Here is a 23171-nt window from a genome sequence, read left to right as displayed (position 1 = left end):
AAGGAACTATTAACAGCTTCTACCATCCTTCTCAATGATTCCTTCATAACTCTATGCAACTTTGAGTTTTCTGCAAAAGGTCAGATGTTCAGAAATTAGTCTGTTGTTTAGCCCACCCCACTGACATTGGACTCATCATGATGAACTACATTATAAAGCAGTGGCAATTCCCATTACATACGGAGATAGACCTGGGTAAATACCTTACATTAAATTCGACAGCACAGACAACTTCCCTATTCCCTTCAGAGAAAGGGTAAAAAAAAAGTTCATGATAGTTCTCACAGCTGATAAAACTGGAGGGGGGGGGGGTGCGAATGTCATGAATTTCAAGTGTTTCATTAGTAAGTTTTATGGCTTCACCAAATGGCACTAGTTACTTCACAGAAGCTCATCATCAAAGATGAAGCTGGCCCTTCTCCTCTTGGCAGGAGCAAGTATAGTGCAATTCTTCAGCTTACAGCAAATGTGGATGGCTCATCAATGATTTCAAATTCTGGATTAAAACCTCAATTCCCATTTTCTCCTGAATGCAGAAAAATAATTGATGAGCTACTTTCAAGAATTGACTCAGAGTATCCCATTTCCCCAATAGCTAACAATGAGATATGCATTAATCAGGAAGATGGGTGAGAAAGTTACATGCTTTATAATATTTTCTACATTCTCTCCGCAGTATAGGGTAAACTTCTGAGACTGACAATGAGACACACTGTTGAGTACTGGGAGCTATCATCCACATCAAAATATACATTTCCCCTGAGAGTGCTACATCCTACCAGTGAGGTGCCAAATACCTCTCAGTGAGAGAATGTATTTTCCCTAGTATTAATAGCTGTCAACTTCAATGAATTCAAAATATCTTACAATAAACAGACTGCCAAACCACTTAACCCAAATTCTAATCATTTTTTCCCCCTCACTATTGGTATTTCAACGCTACCTGCATGTGTTCTGCTAAACTGATCCTACCATTCTCATGAAAGGTTGGTCTGAAAGTCCAACTGTGATGCTCTTGGTAGGAGTTTGACCTGCTGCGTTCCACCAGCATTTTGTATGTGTTGCTTGAATTTCTAGCATCTGCAGATTTCCTCTGGTTTTCAGTACTTTGCATTTCACTTCAGTTTTTATCTACAATACTTTACTTTGGTTTTAGAAGAAAACATGGTAATATATCATTCATATTTAAATGTCCCTGGCATTTCAAGAGAATATATTTAGTGATAACACAAAGGGAAAAGGCTTTATTAAAAATAAATATATGACCTTGCATGAAAGGGAAAACAAAAGGAAAAAAACCATTGGAATGCAGAACATCCAACTTGGACACCACTGTCACCTCTTGCAGCTGACTACATCAACCTGTCTTCTGAACTAAAAAAGTAAACTGTTGTAGTATAACTTTGAATACGCACTTAACAGTCACCCAGGCCAAAAAAAGTGGTAGTGACAGCAAACAATCAATATAACATATTAATTTCAAAACTGTTTTAAGATTTTATAATGTCATGAATCTTTTTTTGCTGACTCCATTTTTTTTTCCACCACAGTTAATTTCAACTATGAATAACCAAAAATGTTCAGTAATCCTTACCAACCCATGGTTTAAGTTGTTCATAGCTCTTTAAATAAATCTCCTGCATGCAGCTAAAAAATGAAAAACTCAAAATTTACAGTCAGCTAACTGAACACAACCAATCTCTACAACTACTGCAGTTCAAGAATGAACACTTTTCACATACAGGAACGGTGGTGATAATTTCCCAGCCCACATATCTGAAGAATCCTATGTCCGTCCACACACACACACAAATCTACAAAACCTGGTTTGTTAGACAATATTCCAATTTTGCCCATGTGAAACCTTCTATCCACAGTTAAACTAGATTGTTAAGATGCCAGCACATGCACATGCTAGAACTACAATGTGGATGTACAGAAAGTGCCAGTAGCACATCTGACCTTCCAGTATGCCGATGAAGTTGCCACTGAATCCAACATCGGTCTGGAAATGTGACAGGGTATGTGGGGTAGTGAAGAAAATATACCTTTTCCTCCACTGATCCTTCAAACAGTTAAGAAAAAACTTACTAGATGCTGCAGCTCTTTCAAATCCCGACACACAGTATAAAATACTCCAAGCAGTATGTTAATGTAACAGGTGTAAAATTCTGCAGAAAATTCCAGGGGATGATCATGTGAAAGAATTTTCAGGAGGTCATCTGAATAAAAAAAAATTACATACTTCAATTTATGGAAATTTCCGCAATACATTGCATTTTGTGTATTAATTTGTAGTGGATTATAGACAATTGTCTAACTGTAAGAAGGAAACATTGCTTAAAATACACAAGAGCAGAAATTCAGTGATTCACTACAGTATCTTGTTCTAAAAAATAGATAATACTCCTAAAATGCTTCAACAGAAATCAGTTATACATTAAATAATAAACAGTGTATGGTTCTAAATTGGGGGAGGTGTTCAGACAAGTCCACATCTGGGAGTTGTTTAAAGACCAGTTGATCAGAGCTCAGGATGATCTGATAGAGAGTAAGTTCAAGGATGGTAAAGTGCAGGAAACTTGAATGAACCAAGAGGTCCTAAATTTTGTCAGAAAGGAAAAGGAAGCATATGTAAGGTTTAGGAAGATAAGATCAGACTGGGCTGCTGTGTAATATAAGGATAGCAGGAATGTGCTCAAGTAGGCAATCAGGAAGGGAAAAAAGGCCATTAATGTCCTTGGAAAGCAGGATGAATGAGCATCCCAAAACTTTGATACAAATTAAGAAAAAGAGGAAAACTAATGAGCAGCAAACACAAGGAAATCTGCAGATGCTGGAAATTCAAGCAACACTTTCAAATCTCTTACTATCTTTCAGTTAGTCCCGACGAAGGGAAGCGCTTCTCCCTATAGATGCTGCCTGGCCTGCTGTGTTCCAAAACTAATGAGAGGGTAGGTTCACTCAAGGATAAAGCAGGGAATTTGCGTGAGGAGTCAGACCAAGTGGCTGAGACACTAAATGAGAATTTTGCATCAGTATTTACTGAGAAGGATTTAGAGGATATTGAAAACAGAATGGACACAAACCTAGCCTGATCTTCAATCTACTGAAGGTTAAGTAGAACAGAAGAAAAACTTTAAATTATAATGTGGAATCATTTCAATTTTTAAAAATAATGACCAATAATAAGTAAATATACATAACTGAATCCAGTATAAAGAAATGCTCTGCTATTGCTACTGACTATGATATATAGAGTCCCTTACACTCAGCCTACATTTTTAATTCTGAGAATGACAAAAATCATTTACAAAACAAGGTCAAAGTTTCTGAAGTCAACTGCAAGATAGTGGAAAGTGACAGCAGAGTTTAGATTACCATATTTAAAAGTCTAGTGATTGACATTTTAGCCCTTGCAAACCTATCATTTAGTTTCAGCTCTACAGCTGCTTGTCATTTCCAAACTACTCTTAGTACTTGGTCAAATTATTTTGAGGAATAACCCAGTTAGTGGGGTTTGGAGTTTTCTTAAAGAAGCAGTCAACCGATGTACTCACCAAATAGAACAATATAATATTTGTTAAATACAGGGCTGAGACAAGAAAAAAATAAGTAAGGTTTTCCATTATTTTACATTGGAAAAATAAAATGGAATTTCAATCCGTTAAAGTGCTTTGACTAAAAGACAATTTCAAGACAATTGCTTCAAATTACATGACTAGAAAATAAAAACAGAAAAAAGAGGCAAATAACCTTTGTTGTAGTCTGGAAAATGCAAAGTTAAAGGCTCAAAGCAGCCTGTATTTGGCCTAAACTTTTCCCAGACGATTTCGCTGATGAGAAGAACAGTGACATTGGTTTCGGCCTGTGAAAAAAAAAACATTTGATGATGAAGTTATTCCATGCATATGTACAATAAAACTGGTTGTGTTCAGAACTCATTCTAATTAACTGTACTGTAGTTATTTCTTAGTCCTATTACGTGCTAGAATTGTGTTTCCTTTCAATATTTATTTTAGTGCCAATTTATTGAATTAACACCAAGTACTCAGAGATATCACGTTAAGTAGTTGTACCACAGAGCAAGCTGAACTCAGAAATTATGTTTCTATCAGTGCCTAAAAATCCAGCATCCTTATTTACATATATACAATAACTAGAATGAAGAATTCCAAAAGTTCACAATGCTTTGAGTTTTACTGATGCTAAAAACCCAAATTTCATTTGTACAACAAGCTCAAATGAGAACATTGAAGAGAATTGCAAAGGAAGAGGATCGACAACACATGATGCCAGTGTTGGCCATAATGCTTATTTAGAATTTAAACTAATTGCACCTGCCTGTACATGGCCAATATCCATCCATCTTCTGCCTCTTGGAACCATAGAACATTACAGTACAGAAACAGGCCCTTCCGCCTTCTTGGCTGTGCCAAACCATTTTTCTGCCTAGTCCCACTGACCTGCACCTGGACCATATCCCTCCATACACCTCTCATCCATGTACCTGTCCAAGTTTTTCTTAAATGTTAAAAGTGAGCCCGCATTTACCACTTCATCTGGCAGCTCATTCCACATTCCCACCACTCTGTGTGAAGAAGCCCCACCAATGTTTCCTTTAAACTTTTGGCCCTTCACCCTTAATCCACGTCCTCTGGTTTTTTTTCTCCCCCTAGCCTCAGTGGAAAAAGCCTATCTATACCCATCATAATTTTATACACCTCTATCAAATCACCCCTCATTCTCCTACGCTCCAGGGAATAAAGTCTTAACCTATTCAACCTTTCTCTGTAACTCAGTTTCTCAAGCCTCGGCAACATCCTTGTAAACTTTCTCTGCACTCTTTCAACCTTATTAATATTCTTCCTGCAATTACGTGACCAAAACTGCACACAATACTCCAAATTCGGCCTCACCAATGACTTATACAACCTCACCATATTTTGATTTATAAAGGCCAAAATGTACCTTTCATGTGCCTGTTGAACTGCCTATTAAATGGTGTTATCATATTGCTTCCAGCACCTCCCCTGCAGTGCATTCCAGGTACCTACCACTTTCAGTGAAAATAAACTTCCTTTGCAAATCTCCTTTAAACTCCCTTCTCTCACCACATATTGCTTGCAGCAACACAAAGGAGCTGAAGGAACTCAGCAGGTCAAACAGCATCTAATTAGAGAAGTAACAGTCGCTGTTTTGGGCTGAGATCCTTCATCAGGACTTCATGTCAGGATTCAGTAGTCATCTCCCATCTCTATGTGCCCCTCCAGTATTTAAAATTTCCACCCTGGGAAAAAAAAAGACTATCTTATGCCTCTGATAATTTTAAATTCTTCCAGTAGATCACCTCTCAGCCTCCAAAGTCCAGAGAAAACAATCCAAGTTTGTCCCACTTCTCCTTACAGCTAATGCTCCTCAATCCAGGGAACATCCTTCTTTAAAGCCTCCACATCTTTCCTATAATGTGATATCCAGAACTACACACAATACTCCAAATAAGGTCTAATCCAACTTTCGTACAACTGTAACATAACTTGCCAACTTTTATACTGAGTTCTCTGACCAATAAAGGCAAGTATACCATACACCCTCTCTACTTTGAAGGAACTATAGACTTGCACTCTATGATCTTTTAGTATATCATTGCTCCTCAAGAGTCCCCTTATTTACCATATACTATTCTCTTACATGTAGACTCCCATAGTGAAACACCTCAAACTTGTCTAGCTTAAATAGTATCTGACTGGATTCCACGACTTTCTGTAGTTCATTCCAGATTGCAACTATCCTTTAGGTGAAAAAAATGACTCTCAGATCCCCTCTGCACCACTTACCTATCAACTTAAGTGGATACTTTCTGGTCATGGACACTTCTGCCATGCGGAAAGATTCATTAATATTCACCCTATCTATGCCTTTTAGAATATTGAATACCTTTATGAGGGCCCCCTTCAGCCACCTATGTTCCAAGGAAGGCAAAACCAGCCTTTTCAGTCTCTCCTTACAATTGAAAGTTTCTATCATAAAACAAAATATTTAGAAATGTCCTTCCTATAGTGTAGCAACTCGAACTGCTGTGGGCTAATCACTGCTTTATAAATGTGTACTAAGATAAGCATCCTACCACCCTGCCCATCTGTGCTGCTACCATCACAGATCTTTAGATCGTACATCAATGTTGCTTAGTTCCTTAATACTCCATGGGGACCTTAACATTCATGATATACTGTATGTCCTACCCAAATTAGATATCACACTTTAGGATTAACCTCCATCTGCCACTGCCCTGCCCAGCTTACCAATATCATTCCCTACTATTGACCCAATCATGGATCCTACCTCAGTAATTCCCTTGATAAAATGCCTCAAAATGCATTTCCACCAATGAATTTGTGCATCAGCATCAAAGCAAATATGTTCTCCATCTGCTCAAAGCTGCAGCAACTCTGAAGTAGTAATTCGTAAATGACAGTTTCTTGTTTATGATTTCAACTTTCATAATATTATATACTTTGCAAGTACTTAAGATTTCCTCCCTGGATGAATTTAGTGTACTTTGAAACCATGCCATCTGCCAGCTTTCTCAAATGTGAGTCAAGTACTTCACCAAGTAGCAAAATTTTCAATTTTGTTTATATTCATGCTCATTTTATGTGGCTAATGCATAATATCTGTATTAGCAGGATAACATTAAAGATCTGAAATAACATTCTAAGAAATCAAGAAATGTGAAATGGTAATGGTGTTTCAGAAATTAATGAGTTACATACTAATTCTTGAAATCTCAGAAATCCTGGCAGCAGGTTTGCATCCATTTCTCTTAGCTGCTCTGCTTTGTCCAGCACCTGAAAGAGACATTTAAATTCTGAATGAAATAATTAAGAGATATTTCCTGAAGATCAATACTAATCTTTTAACTTGCATGCAGGTTCAATATTTGTCATTTTATCCATAATCATATCATTTTAGAAATCCACTCCTATAAGCATGTAGAGTGCCTTCCTAATTAAGCTGAGAATATTTGTAGTATTTCAACTAAATGTGAGTAATTACTGTCTTATCATCAAATGTTCATTAATGAAAGATCTTTAGGGAAGGCAAGTAGTTTTCTTCCATGCACTGGTTATTTAATAATGAGCATAACTGAGATGTTCAAATTTGTACTATGTAAACCCATGAATTATCCTCCACAGACTGTCTGGTGTCTATTCCTACTTCTCCTTAATGAATATTAATGCTCTGGATGGAGCTTAAAGAAAGGCCACATATGCAAGACCCAGAATAATTCAGCACTTTAATCATGAGAACTTGCTTGCAGTTAGTGATATTTTGGAACATACAGGTTCAGGAAGGGACATGGCTGTGGTTTATTCCTGAAACAGTTTCAATTATGATTGGCAGGCATTCCTATAGCATTTGTAGCAAAACATTCAAATTGGATCCCTGACATATTCTTTTGAAGGAAGAAGAATTGATTTGCATCAATGCCAATAATACAGTTACATTTATTCAATAATATGGTAACCAATTTATCCAGGACTTTAATTACTTCAAAGTTTAGAGACTCATTCCTAGTTCTTGACATTGGCCAAATTTTCTCCCATATCTTCGCAATCCGTTTTGCTTGTATCTCGTGGATATGAGGCTGCAAAATTACATTTTATACCTCATCTATTTACAGACCTCATTTTTATGCTAAGTGACACTATTTTTATCTCTGTAACATCACTAACTCCATCATTGTCTTAGCTCTGAAACCCTCATCAATGGCTTTATAACTTCTCAACTTCACTATTCAACACTTCTCATCATTCTTTCTCACTCTTATCTAAAGTTAAGGCCATTTAAATTCTACTGGGCAATCTATTGTGCATTTCTGACATTTACCATATTATTTCAGATTTCCCCAATAATTTGTCAATCTCTTCTAAGAATACTAATGAAGAAATTTTAATATATTAAAATTGAAGAAATAAGTTGGTCAAGACTATGCCTTGACAGTATAACAAATACAATAAGTGTCCGACTTAGATTAGTACAATACAATTTTTTACATCAATTATATATTACACCACAAAAAATAGATTAAACCTAAATTTATCCGATCAATGCTTTCCATGCAATCAAGAAATTGGTACTTTTTTACATTCTACTTGGTCTTGTTTTAAAATTCAACCTTTTTGGATAAATTGAAGAGTTTTATTGAAACAAGTCATTGGAATACAACTTCCACATAACCCAATATTATTTTTACTAGGTGATATTGAAGGGATAAAACCAAAACTTAAATTGAACAAATATTAGAAAAAATTTATAAAAATTGCATTGGCAGTCGTCAAAAAGGCTATTGCAATTACTTGGAAATCAGATTCATACTTAACTATGGACAGTTGGAATAATGACATTTTTAGCTGCATTCCACTTGAAAAAATTACTTATAATTTAAGAAATGAATATGGTATATTTCTGAAAATTTGGCATCCTTATTCACAAAAGATAGGATTAAATATATAGGCCCTTTGAAGATAACGTTATTAGCCATTTGGGGAAAGAAATAAATATATATATTAAAGCTATTTTGAGCTTCCGATATCCAGGCAGTCTTTCTTTCTTTCTTTTTCTCTTTTCTTTTTTTTTCAGATGGGGATGTTAAGGGGGGAAGGGGGGAGGGCTGATATTATACTCTATTATTCTATTCATTCTATGTAATTATCTTAAAAATTGAATAAAAATATATTTAAAAAAGAAATTGTTTTTCTTTGCTACAGAACAGAACATAGTAAACACCCTTCAACCCACAACAGTCATAGAAAAATTCATCATAGAAACAAATCCTTTGGCCCATCTAGTCCCTGTCTACTTCCATTTAAATTGCCTACTCCCATCGACCTACACTGGGACCACAGCCTTCAATTCCCCAACTATCTATGTACCTATCCAAACTTCTCTTAAACTTTGAAATCAAGCTCGCATGCACCACTTGCACTTTCAGCTTGTTTCACACTCTCACCACCTTCTGAATGAAGAAGTTTCCCCTTATTTTCCCCTTAAACTTTTCACCTTTCACCCTTAACTCTAGCTGCAGTCCCACCCAACCTCAGTGGAAAATGACTCTATACCTCTCAAAATTTTGTATACCTCTAACAAATCTCTTCTCAATCTTCTATGTTCCAAGGAATAAAGCCCTAACCTATTCAATCTTTCCTTGTAACTCAGATCCTACAGACCTGGCAACATCCTTGTAAATTTTCAGTGCTGTGCCAATCTACATACACTGCTCCATAATCAATCTAACCCTTCCCTCTTGCACAGCCCATAACCCTCAATTTTTCTTACACTCACAAGCCTATCTGAGTCTTTTAAACTTCTATTCTGTATCAGCCTCCATCAGCACTTGCAGAGTACATTCCAGGCTTCTACCACTCTGTCTAAAAGTACCTACCTCTAACATCTCCCCTAAATATTCCTCCACTCAATTTAAATGGCTGTCCTCTGGTATTGTCCATTGCCACCCTTGGAAAAGGGCACTGGTTGTCCACTATCTATGCCTCTAATAATCTTATACACCTGTATCAAGTTGTCTCTTATCCTCCTTAGCTCCAAATCAGATATCTTTTTTTTTTAAGTTGTTACCATTATTATTTTCTTTCTCACTTCTTCTTTTGACTAGGTACCTATAAAATTGCATTCATAACCATATTTCTACAAAAATATTTCAATTTATGTGATATGGATTCCAATTGAAATCTCACCCTTTACCAATTTGATCTCATCTCCGAGATAGTGTTCTTTGAATAGCTGTTCTGATCACAGAAACACACTCACAATATAATGGGGTCTTCTATACACTTTCACAAACACATTTCTCCCAAAATCATTCCTCGACACATCTGAGGATTTTCTTTCTTCTTTCAAACATGAAGGACAAAGAGCAGATTCTCTCATTTTGCTTTTACGTCATTCTATCCTTTCTTCGGATTTTACCATAGTGTTTTTACTATCATCTTTGACCCCAAACAATTACTTAACCAAGGCCTTAGCTTTCCTAATTTTTCATGCATATTTTTCACACTTGAAATTTTCCATTGGAAATGCTCCACCTCCCAATTTCCAGGCAGCCCAAACATTCCTTCCAGCTGAGAAATCAACACTTTTTTTTTCCTCATTTAGTACATTGGGAGGGGGAAGAGGCGGAGCCAAACAGGGACTGGGTGATACAGTACTTGGATCAGCAAATACAATTTTGAAATTTTGCTCTATCTCAGGATGCTATATTTCCAGTGATGTATTCATCTTTTAATTAATCAATTTACCATTTTCTAGTCAAAGCAGAGCATAACTATTACAGATAATTCTACTATTCCCACTTGCAGTTTTGCTGGACCCATCTATTGTTTATTCCTCCCATTAGCATCCTGTTGCCTTGATTCATCACTTTCTCATTTTAATGCCTCGTCCAACTGCTCTAGCCCAAGTTTCCCTTTCTGTTCTTTCCTCTGTATACCATTTCTCCGTGTGCTTGTTGAAAACCTATTACATCCACTTTACCACTAAACATCAGTGACCTAATAATATGAAATTGACTAAACATTTCTAGAACTTTCTGATACCATGTTACACTTCCACCATTTGCCACATTTTCTTTTTGTCTCGACATGATGCTCTACAACAAAGTAGCCTCTTGGCTCACTGTCTTAGAACACAGAATGGTACAGCACAAGGAATAGACCCCTCAGCCACGATGTCTGTGCTGACCATGATTACAAATTAAACTCATCTCCCTGCACTTGATCCATATCCTCCATTAACTGCATATGCATGACAGTTTAAATTAATTCTAAATGCTACCACCACCACCCTGGCAGCACATTTTAGGCACCTACAACTCTTTATGAAAAAAAATTACCCGGAACATCTCCTTTAAGTTTTCCTCCGCTCCCCTTAAAACTATGTCCTGTTGTATTTATCATCTTTACCGAGGGAAAAAGACAATCCACCCCATCAAGCCTTTCATAATTTGACACACTTCTATCAGATTTATCTCCAGAGGAAACATTCCAAGTTTGCCCCACCTCTCCTAATAATGCTCTCTATTTCGGGGAGCATCCTTGTGGACCTCTTCCACACCCTCTCCAAAGTTCCACATCCTTCCTGTATTACAACAAACAGAACTGCACAAAATACTCCGAACGTAGCCTAATCAAAATCTGATGCATCTGCAACATCCTTACTCTTATACTCCATGCCATGACTCCGGTAGAACTGCCTGACACATTTTGCATCAATGCTTTTTCCCCTGGACCCTCACTTATAATCCCAAAAAAATCTACTGTAATTTCAAAACCACTTACAATGTAGACAGTTTGATTGAGCAGATTTTGTTCACGGACCACTTGCTTATATAGTAGAACAAATTCATTAAGAGTATTACATCGCAAATATGATGTGCATTCATTCTCAGACAGCCAACTACCCTGCAGCTGGTTAAGTATTTGTTCGAAAAGCATTCTCGAGGAGAAGCATTCCACACAGTTCACAATTACATGGGGAAACTGCAAAGAGACACAAAAAAAGTATTAATGACAATAATGGCAAAAAGTAGAAAAGCACAAATTCTCCTTACATACTTCCAAAGTACAGCAGAATATACCACCTTCAGCAAGGTTCAAAGCTTGCAGCTGCATTTGGCTTTTCTTTACTGGATTAAACACAGATACTGAGGCTGCAGTACCAAGTTCCCTAGGCCTGGGGTCATGAAGAAATCAAGATTCAGCCAGTAAGCAAGTGAAAAAGTTCAGGGGTGTTATATCAAATGAGAATTATGACTCTCTTAACAACATCCAAGTCTATTGTCACCAATAATCTAAAGTTTACCCACCATAGGACAATCTGGGTTGATTAAAAAAATAAAATAATACCAAATAATCTTGCTATTCAATTCCCTTACGACATAGTGGCAGAAAAGCATAGGAAATTCTTTGCCTTCACGTCTGACTATATTTAGTGTCATAATTTTCTCATTATACTACTCACTTTCCAGAACTGATCTTTCTTTAGATCATCAATACTTTCTTTACCCTAAACATTTCAGTAACTATCAACAAATCTCTGAGAATCCACTGTCCTGCTATTTGAACATTTCAATAGTTCTCCAACTGACTCACAAACAATGTTGCCTTTGCTTTTGTGAAACCCACCTGATATTCCTTTCCCACATACCCCTGAAATCCACCTAGGCTACAATTACTCTGTGTGCTTTAAATTTTCTGGTTTCACTGCAAAGTTTATTACAATATATTTAAAATCTAGATTTAAAGTCTGCTGTGATAAAAAAACCTAACAATCCAAAAAAAAAATGCCAGTCTGTCACCACCAAAGTCCCAAGCATGCTATGTGATCAGAACTGTTGCTATTTAGTAGTACCTACATTACTACGAGACTTGTGTCAACTGCTGATTACCATAAGACCATGAGAGATAGGAGCAGAATTAGGCCATATGACCTATTGAGTCTGCTCCACCATTCGATCATGGCTGATCTATTTTCTTTTTCAACCTGATTCTCCTGCTTTCGCCCAGTAACCTTTGATGTCCTTACCCAGACTTATTAATTAAGAACCTATTAACTTTTGCTTTAAATATACACAATTAGTTGGCTTCCACCGTTGTCTCTGACAATTAATTCCAAAGAAATTCCTCATCTCTGTTCTAAAGGTTGTCCTAATATTCAGAGGCTATGCTCTCCCACTATTGGAAAATCCTCTTCTTATCCCTCTTTATCGTCCATACCAACCTTCCACTACAATTACTTGAAAGGACACCTGTTCATTAGAAAGATAGCTTTGGTCATTTTCTTTGTTCAAGTAATTTACCCTTGTTGAAATAAATTCTAGGTCTAAGGTAAAATGGTCACGATAATGGTCATGACCCAAAAAGCTGACTATTCAGGCAACACACACAAAACACTGGTGGAACGCAGCAGGTCAGGCAGCATCTATAGGGATAAGGGCAGTTGACATTTCGGGTCAAGACCCTTCGTCAGGACTAACTGAAAGGAAAGATAGTAAGACAGTGCTTCTCCCTATAGATGCTGCCTGGCCTGCTGCGTTCCACCAGCATCTTGTGTGTGTTGCTTGAATTTCCAGCATCTGCAGATTTCCTTGTGTAAGCTAACTATCCTTTTATTTCCAAAGATGCTGCTGAACTGCTGAGTTCCTCCAACAGCTTGTTTTTTACTCCTGATTCCAGCATTTGTGGCCTCTTGGGTCTCAAAGAAAAAATGTTTATAAAATAGTACAATGACTTAATTTTGTAAAGACAACATGATAAAGGAGGTATTACTAACTCCGCAGTAACTGAACTGAAAAATGACATTACAGTATCAGTCTCACCATGTTAAATCACTTTCTTCGAAATGGTATTTTTATGGTTTGACTACATGTGCAAAATACTACATACAACAAAGTAAATGTCAGTGGGTATGACCGAACGTTTTTACTTTGAATGCCAATTAAAATATAAGTGTTCACGTTCTCAGGCAAAAATGGTTCCTGCTGTTACTGCTTCATTATCTCTCTCTTTTCTACTTTTTATTTTAAAAGGAGTCAAGAGATGACTGCAACATGTCAGAAAAACTTTTAGGGTTCACTTTCAGGTGAAAAGAATTGGTTGTGGATGGCTTTAAACCTATTGATGTTAAAGATAATGAAAATGTTCGTATTTATGAAAAAATGCTTTTCAAAATCAAGAGAGCATTCAGGAACCAGTTAGTCATTGCACTACATTAACAACTGTATTCTTAGCAGTGCTATGAAACAAAGAATGATTTACTTTTATTGAGGAAACAGAAGGTGACTGTGCACAATTGTTTTTTTTTTAAATGTGGATTGGATGTTGTACACAAGCTAACACGTATTCTTAATAGAGTGAGGCCCAATGGGAAACAAAGAGGTCCAAGTCAACTGGAGAATTTAATAATAAACTTTGAAAGAAATGTCTTGCTTCTGTAAGCTTGCTTCTTCTGTAAGTAATCAATATTTCTTGGAAAATATGTATTGTTGCAGATACTGGAATCTGTAGCAAAATCAGAAAAAGTTGAAATATCTCAGCCCAAGCAGTGCATGTGAAAAGAGAAACCAATTAACCTTTCAAGTCAAAGAACCCTTTCTCATGACTATCATTGAACCAATATATCTTTAATCATTGAAATATACTTTCAACAATGGCTTATAGTTAAGAATGAGCAACTATGGTTTGCAGACCCTTCTAATTGGGGCATTTCTGGTCACACTTGCTAAGCATCTTTCGCCTCCAAACAGGGTCACATAGATGTCTTCTCACTTTTAAGAAAATATTAGCCTTCAAAGGAGTGTCGTATACATTTACCATAATAATACATGGAGTTTAATAAGTAAACTATAAATACAGTGAATTAATTGGGCCATTGGTTAAGTGGGGCAGCAGCTTACTTGGGACAACTCAAAGAAAAACGAATCAAAAAATTGCCGGGATTCCCTTTGTTTCTTTGGGACACTGTGTTGCCTAATTGGGGCACAAGACTATTGCTGAACAGGTTCTAACCAGCACTTGTGTAGCCATTAGAGGCTACACCATGCTTGGAGATAACTGTTTTCAAATAGCGACACTTGTATGTGTTTGTTTAAAAAAAAGTGATTTTTCTCACAGAGAGTTGGTGAGAAACAAGCAGTAAGACAATTCTGAGCTGTTTTGCTCACTGTGGTTTCAAGCATTCAGACTTAAGAGACGCCAAAAAAACCAAGAGTGAAATGAAACTATTTCACTACTTCAACAAGTGAGGAACTATGAAAAATTTGAAGGTACTGACAATCATCCTGAATGTTACAAATAAAATGAAGATTTGGAGAACACAATTGTAAATAGCATTGTATGAAGGCAGTCCATTATCTGCTCCAGGTGTCTGTGCTGATTTTGCATATTTTAAATTAAATGCTCTGTCGATAACTATTAGGAATGAGTGCACAGCTCTACAGCACTGTAGTACAAGTGGTAGTGTTCTAATTTGTTCCATATTTCATTTCAAAACATAATTTGTTGCTCACTTTGTCTTTTTTATATCTTTTAACTATTTCCATGTTAATTATGGCATTCGTTTAATTGCGCCAAAATGTACTGGTCCCAACATGGCCCAATTAAATGGATCGAAGGGCAATTCCTCTTGGAGGTTATTAATACAACAAAGGACCACTGCCACCAGTAACTTCCCTTCCAGGTCATAAACATCCCAACTTGAAAATATATTGACATGCTGTCATCAGTGCTAAATCTACGTTCTGAACTTTCAACCTAACAGCGCTGCAAAGTACGAGTACCTTAATTTCAAGAAGGCAGCACCTTCTCAAGGACTATTAGGAATGAGCAACAGATGTCAATCTCGCTTGTGATGCCACATCCATAAATAAATATCTTAGGTATTTTGAAAACTTCAAAAAATGACTATTTTATAAGAAGCTTTAAAGAGAAATAATTTCTGCTGGTTGGAAAGACAAAGGGTAGGAGAAAAGGTCTAAAAAACAAAGTCAGATTTACAAGGAATAAAGTTACGAAGCATATTGACATGCATAGAAAGTTTGGAATTCTCTGCAGTTGACGAGTGATGCTCGATCAAATGATAACTTTACATCTGAAATTAATAAGATTATGTTAACCAGATATTGGGGAAAAAGGGGCAAATGCAGGTATATGGTCTGAAAATAGTCAAGATCTCACCAAGACCCATGGGGCTAAAGGTCTTCTCCCTCTCTAACATTCAACATAAGAACATGAGGAAAACTTCTTCATATCTGTTTTCTTACTCTGCACGTGATAACACTACCATTGTTGACCCAAAATATTGCTTTCTACTTTAGCAGAATATTTTTCAGGACCTCTGAGCAGAGAAGAGTATCTGAACACAAGCGATTCGGCAGTTGCCGTTAATCAAGAGTAACAGACAAAATGCCGGAGGAAGTTAGGTCAGGCAACATTAATAGAGAAGAATAAACAGTCAGTGTTTTAGGCCAAGACCCTTCATTAAGATTGGAGATGAAGGAGAAAGAAGCCTTGAAAATCTAAAAATGTTTCAATGATAACAGCAGGGTTTAGTTGGAAATGCACATTATTGAAACATATTTATATTTCAATAATATATTTGTTTTTAAAACAAATATATTTTGAAAATAATCACTTCTCACATTACCATACTCAAAAATAATTATTTTCAAAAACTTTTTTATTTACCTTTAATGTCTTCAACAACGTTTGTATCACATAGGTTTTCCCTGTGGCTGTGTGCCCATATACAAAAATGGAAGGGTAGCTATAATGTTGAGGCTAGAATAAGGAATAAATTTTATAGAATTAAAATAATGAATGCCTTTATTTCAATATCCAAAACTATGCATTTTTGTCTTCTTTTAGAGTTTTAAACAAATTACAAATCTTATACTATGGATAAGTAAACAGAATGTCTGTCAGAAACACAACATGTATTATACATCCATGAACATCAGCTATAATCATAATTCAACAGACTTTTAATGAGAATTATACTACTTTCAGCACAAAATCACATGAAATATTACAAAGTACAGTGAATAACAAACAAAATTCTGACAGAAGAACAGCATGTAGGGATGAAGGAATTTTCCAAAGTCATATATAAAGCTATAGGACTAGCACTCAAAAGTCAGTTGGTACTTTTCTAACATGCAATTGTTATTGCAACATAGAAAATACAGTAAATATAAAAAATTGTCTTGTGAGCATGAATATTTTAGGTCATGGTTAAGAACTACTGTAAATATTGGCTGGGACACTAAACCAAAATAAATGCAATAATAAGTTTAAAAACAGCAAAAGAGTAGTATAATTATCTCACAAAAGTTGAAGGGCAATGAACTGGTAATGCAGCACATACAGGAGGGTATGGAGGAACTGGATGCCAGCACTCACAGCTCCAATGATCAAGGACAGGCAAGGCATCAATGACAGAGTTCTACACTGCATTATCCACAGCCCCAGAATGGTTCTCCAGGACATGGCCTAGGTGGTTTGGGATTTACCAGAAAGGTCAGCACATTGCAGGCTCTGATCAAGATATTGCAGCTCAAAGTCTGGGTCAGGAATCCAACTTACCTCAGCACTGGCAGGGGCAGTACTGAGGAAGTCTTGAAATGCCAATCTTTCTATGAAGTGAGGTTTTGCCTGTATTTATCCCTGACATTGATTTTAAGGAAATTCATGAATTTTTAGGTTGTTTATTACTTTTTGAGCATTAAGGGGTACTCTGGAGTTGTACAAAATTATTTTTATCTATAAAACACTGAAAGCTGCTGCGCAGATTGACTCTGTCGTTAAGAAGGCATACGGTGCATTGGCTTTCATCAATCATGGGACTGAGTTTAATAGCCAAGAGGCAATGTTGCAGCTATATAGGACCCTGGTCAGACCCCACTTGGAGTACTGTGTTCAGTTCTGGTCAGCTCACTACAAGAAGGATGTGGAAACCATAGAAAGGGTGCAGAGATTTACAAGGATGTTGCCTGGATTAGGGAGCATGCCTTATAAGAACAGGTTGAGTGAACTTGGCCTTTTCTCCTTGGAGTGACAGAGGATGAGGTGACCTGACAGAGGAGTACAAGATGATGAGAGACATTGATCATGTGGATAGTCAGAGGCTTTTTCCCAGGGCTGAAATGGCTAGCACAAGAGGGTAGTTTTAAGGTGCTTAAAAGTAAGTACAGAGGAGATGTCAGGGGTAAGTTTTTTTACGCAGAGTGGTGAGAGTGTGGAATGGGCTGCCGGCAACAGTGGTGGGAGGCGGATACGATAGGATCTTTTAAGAGACTCCTGGACAGGTACATGGAGCTCAGAAAAATAGAGGGTATGGGTAACCCTAGGTAATTTCTAAGGTAAGGACATGTTCGGCACCACTTTGTGGGCTGAGGGTTTGTATTGTGCTGTAGGTTTTCTACATTTCTAAGACTTAATAGGTGAATTAGCATGCTCAGCAAGTCAACTTTCAGGAATCTATATCATACTGATCTTCAGACTGCAGGACCTCATTGAAAATCAATATGCTAAACTGTAGATGATGCAATAAGAACCAATGCCAATGGATTACCACCCTGCAAAACAGTCAGTAACTCTTGGGAAATTTGGGTGGAAAAAAAGTTGTCCAAATGTGAACAATGAAATTTAAAATTATAATAAAGATAAATTATAAAAATTAAAAAAAACAAAAAAATAAAGAAAAAGCAAAATTATACTCCAAAATCATTTGCATTTAAATTCTTGATAAACTAGTAACACAACACAAAGTTGTCCCTTTCCTCTAACTCATACTGATACATTTAAAATAAAAATTACCTCTCCTAGCAGTGACAGCAGAGTCACAATCTGAGAATCTCGACAAATCAGCTTCTCTTTCAGCAAATTGATTTTGTCTTCAAGAGATTCAGCATTATCAAGCTCAGTCATCTTTAAATATCTAAGAATGCCCTTCTGTAGGATACAAAATAAAAACAATTAACAACTGTAAAACTTAAACATCTTAGATTAACTTAGGTCTGCAGATAATAAATATATTAAGTTGGTAGATAATAAACACATCCCTGAATAACATATTCAAAATATTTTTGACACAAATAACCAAGGAAGCTTGGTTATCTCACATAATGGAAGATACCTTCGTGATAATAGAAAGTGAAAAGAAATATAGTGGGAACAGCACATTTTGACCCATTTAAACAGCTGCCACAATTAGCCAAAGTTTCATGGAAATCGATAAAAGAGATATTTAAAAAAACACAAACTACTGTTAAACTAAGTAATAAATTAGGTATTTAAACGAAATACAGAATAAACTAGAACACTACCAATATTTCTACAGTATTATAAAACTATGTATTAGTTACTAATAGTTAACAACAGAGGAATTCATTCAGTGTATGCTGATTTGTTCTTTTGATTGATGGCAAGGGAACAAAATCAATACAAACTCTTTGGGCATATAGCCTTTCGACAATTGCATCCTCCAAGTTTCCATTTTCATTGTAACATTCATAATGATTGTTGATAATTTCAAATTCTTCCTAGTTCCTAACTTGTTGAAGTAGTGAAATAGTTCCATTTTCACGCCCGGCTGTTTCTGTCATCTCCAAGCCTGTAGGCTTGAAAATGCGGTGAGCAAAACAGTTCTAAATTGTCTTACTGCTTATTTCTCACCATCAGTGACAAAAATCATTGTTCTTTGAACATAAACATACATAATCGACACTATTTAATACTGTCTTCTAAGCAGTATAGCCACAAGCACCCACAACTGGAGCTAGTTAAAAACTGGTCTCTGTGGCACCAACAGCTTCCTGTTTCAATTAAGTGGCATGGTGCCCCAAATAAACAAAGGGAATCCCAGCTATTTTCTCCATTATTTTTTGTTCTTTAGGAGTTGTCCCAAATAAGTGGCTACCCCAATTAACTAATGGCCGAATAGCCGAAATCCACTGTAAACAATTATTCAAATCTATATACATAGCACAGCAATATGTCAGAAAAGAAGTGGGAGGTAAAAATGGTCAGTCTTAATGCAAAAAAGGTAGTTTTCTATGATTAGAGTATTTGATAATCCACACTGCTGGCTGCAACATGCCTTGATGAAAATTGAGGAATGGTTACTCAAGCTTTCATTGGGCCTCATAACAGTACGGAGGTCATAGACTGAAGTCAGAGTGGGAGTGGGTATAGTTGGAATCCAGACTGCACTGCCAAATACATGTTGAGGTAGATTCAAATGCAGTCTTCAAAACAAAGCTGGATTAAGTATCTGAATGGAAAGAATCTGCAGGACTGAAGAGAGAAGGCAAAGGAATGAAACAAGCCGGATTGTAAAAATTTAGAAGATCTTATCTGTGGAGGTTACCCATTAGAAGGGGTAATGGGCATAATGCTCAGGGTATGACTAAAGACATATGGGAGGATTTTGTCAGGAGATCTTAGGCAGGAATAAATAAAAGAATAAAAGTTCAGTCGGTTGCAAAGTGATCCATCTAACTATTTATTCCATACATTAAAGGTATAATTTATGTGAATGAAACAATGTACTGCAGTTACTAGCCTACTCCAACAGCATCTCCCTACTTCCTTCTCCACTAATGTCCAAGACACCAAGTACATCGGAACATTACCACTAGGATATTCCCCAGCAAATCACATTCAATTGTGACTTGAAAATATATCTTGTTCCTACATCATCACTGAGTCTATATCCTGGAACTTCCAAATCAACAGCATAATGGGAGTAAGGTCACCAAAGTTGCAGTGGTTCAAGAAGATAGCTTAACTCAACAGCAATGAAGGTAGGGCAATAAATGCAATCTAAAATATTAATAAATTTAAACACAAGTACATGCACACCCTTTGAAAAATAGGCTTAGTTTTGACACTGATGCAATTATACAAATATGTTTGAAAATTTCTTATTGTAACGCACAAAATGCTGGAGGAATTCAGCAGGTCAGGCAGAATCTATGCAGAGGAAAGAACAGTCAATGTTTTGGGCCAAGACCTTTTATCAGGGTCTTGGCCCAAAATATCGATTTCTTATTCCTCTTCGTTGATGCTGCATGACCTGCTGAGTTTTTCCAGCATATTGTGTTGCTCTGGATTTCCAACATCTATCGATTCTCAATTTGCCAAAAATTCCCGAGATCTAAATCACAGAAGGGTTGTTGCTGTAACGTTTATGAAAAGAAAGGTGATCTCACAAATCAAGTCATTTCCCCTTATTCAAAATGCCGTTGGAATGCAGCAGGCCAAGCAGCATCTATAGGAAGAAGCACTGTCGACATTTCGGGCCAAGACCTTTCGTCAGGACTGACGAAGGGTCTCGACCCAAAACGTCGACAGTGCTTCTTCCTATAGATGATGCCTGGCCTGCTGCGTTCCACCAGCATTTTGAGTGTGTTGCTTGACTTTCCAGCATCTGCACATTTCCTCGTATTTCCCCTTATTCCACATTTTAATATTTTATCTACAAATATACTTTAAGAAAGCCTTTTCTTTTGAAAAATTCACATTTCAGTTTTCAAGAAAACTACCCCACTGAATTTATATGGGTCTTTTAAAGATAAATCAATGAATTCCATGACCTGAAACATTGATTCTGCCTCTCTCTCCACAGAATGGTGGCTGACTTGCTAAGTACCACTGCACTTTCTGCTCTTAATACTGAGTACTACTCTTTTAGAAATATCTTTTCAGTATGATATTAAACCACGATGTTATCTACTTTATAGTGGATGCAAAAGATCTCACAACACTCGTTTGAATGGGGCAAAGAATTTACTTAGCCATCAGTAAAATTAATTGCTCCATGACATAACATGGAAGCGTACGAGAAATTTTAAACTCCTCGATGATTTATGGAAGCTATCCTGGCCTTAAGGATTCTATGTCAACAAAAGGACCACTCTTCCATTTCAAATGAGCCATGGGCGTGAAGCTAATATCATCGCTACACGTGACAATTTGAAATCAAACAGACTAATACACATTTCCTCCTAGTTGCCAGAATTTTCTTGTATACAAGATAAAGGAGTTAGTCAGGAGCAAGGTAGAGCAAAAAGATTAAAATTGATAAGTAGCAATAAGGGATGAACACACCTGTCTGGGCCCTTCAAATCAACCCCTTGCTCAGTCTACAGTGTACCAAAACCATTGAGTTAGAAGCATGCTCTAAGAATGACAGGCAAAAAGGAAAAGGTGTGGTGTGCTGGTATTAATAAGAGTGAAATCAGTACCGTGCTAAGAAATGAACTTAGCTCTACAAATAATGTTGCAGAACTAGAATCATTTTCAGGTGGAACCAAGAAGCAGCAGAGGGAAGAAAACATCGATGGAAGACATTTACAGGCCACAGTTCTAATATGGCATAAATCAGGAAACAAGATTGAAAGATATGCAACAATCATGGAGGACTTTAAACCAGACATAGATTAGATGAGTCAATGGCTTTTAATAAGTAGGTGGATGAATTCATGCATCATATATGAAATGGTTTTACACAAACTGGAGAAAAGACTCATTTTAGTATTTAGTATAGTATAATAATACCATTGTAAAAGATAGAATATACTATAAAAATAAATTGTCAAGGAGCTGAAGGAAGGACAAGTTCTTTGGATGTGTGTAAAGGAAAAGATAAGCAGGGAAAATGTAGATATCTGACCAAAAGAAGCAGGAGAATAAATAATGGAAAATTTCAAAAGGCAGATAAATTAAACAAATAATTTATGTCTGTTTTCAAGGAAGTTGTAATTAGGAGACACCAAAAATAGAAGAATACTAAGGATCATTTAAGAATTGAGTATTAATGTTGAGTATCACTTATCAGAAATGTTTGGTGGAGTGCCGGAAGTATTTTGGATTTTTTTCAGATTTTAGAATACATAACGAGAGAGCTTGGGATCGCCATAATTTCCTACTGAATTTATGTGCTACCGATAATCAGTCTTTGTCTTACACTTGTTCATCACACAAATGTACGTAACAGTAAAAATTATTACAGACCAATTAATATAATGAAAATATATGTGCAGGGTAACAAACCTGAATCTGCTGTTGAACAACAATAAACAATGCAGGTTTTCAGTCTCCACCTATGATACAGTGTTTTGATCAAAAGGTTACAATACACTGTACTCTGTTTGTATTTTTTAGGTTTTATATAACGTATAAAAACAATCAGCATTTTAGACTTCAAAATCACATGTCGTGAAACTTGTCCTTTGCAGCAGTAGTACAATGCAATGCATAATAGAGAAAAAAATTGAAATTACGTTAAGTATATATACTAAATAGTTACAGTTAAAAAAACAAATTCACAAAGTAGTGAAGTAGTGTTCATTGGTTGAATGGCCATTCATAAATCGGATGACAGAGGGGAAGGAGCTGTTCATATATCGTTCTGTGCCTTCAGTACCTCTTCCCTGACAGCAGCAATAAGAGGGCACGTTCCGGGTGATGGGGATTAATGATGGATGCTGCCTTTTTGAGGCATCGTTCCTTGAAAATGTCCTGGATATTATGAAGGCTAGTCCCTATTATGGAGCTAAGTTTATAACTACCTGCAACTTATTTTGATCTTGTGTG

General features: G+C 36.5%; 1 protein-coding gene across 2 annotated transcripts in view; it reads right to left on the bottom strand.

Moving 5' to 3' along the window:
• orc5 (origin recognition complex, subunit 5) overlaps positions 1-23171 on the bottom strand; it is a 93654-nt gene that overhangs the window by 66219 nt on the left and 4264 nt on the right. Inside the window, exons 1-7 of one of the 2 annotated variants that reach the window (XM_059987187.1) lie at positions 22629-22678; positions 18390-18524; positions 16260-16352; positions 11355-11555; positions 6774-6848; positions 3757-3868; positions 2092-2222 (exon numbers count right to left, since the gene is read on the bottom strand). In XM_059987187.1, coding sequence (XP_059843170.1) covers positions 2092-2222; positions 3757-3868; positions 6774-6848; positions 11355-11555; positions 16260-16352; positions 18390-18500 — 723 coding nt within the window. In that variant the 5' untranslated portion in view covers positions 18501-18524; positions 22629-22678. Of the gene's footprint in view, positions 1-2091; positions 2223-3756; positions 3869-6773; positions 6849-11354; positions 11556-16259; positions 16353-18389; positions 18525-22628; positions 22679-23171 lie in introns of those variants that run through there. The other variant, XM_059987186.1, reaches the window with a different exon arrangement.

The sequence above is a fragment of the Hypanus sabinus genome, chromosome 13, assembly GCF_030144855.1.
Source record: "Hypanus sabinus isolate sHypSab1 chromosome 13, sHypSab1.hap1, whole genome shotgun sequence".
Classification (NCBI taxonomy): Eukaryota; Metazoa; Chordata; class Chondrichthyes; order Myliobatiformes; family Dasyatidae; genus Hypanus; species Hypanus sabinus.
Note: the sequence above shows the minus strand (reverse complement) of the source record. Positions and strands in the feature narration are given on the sequence as shown.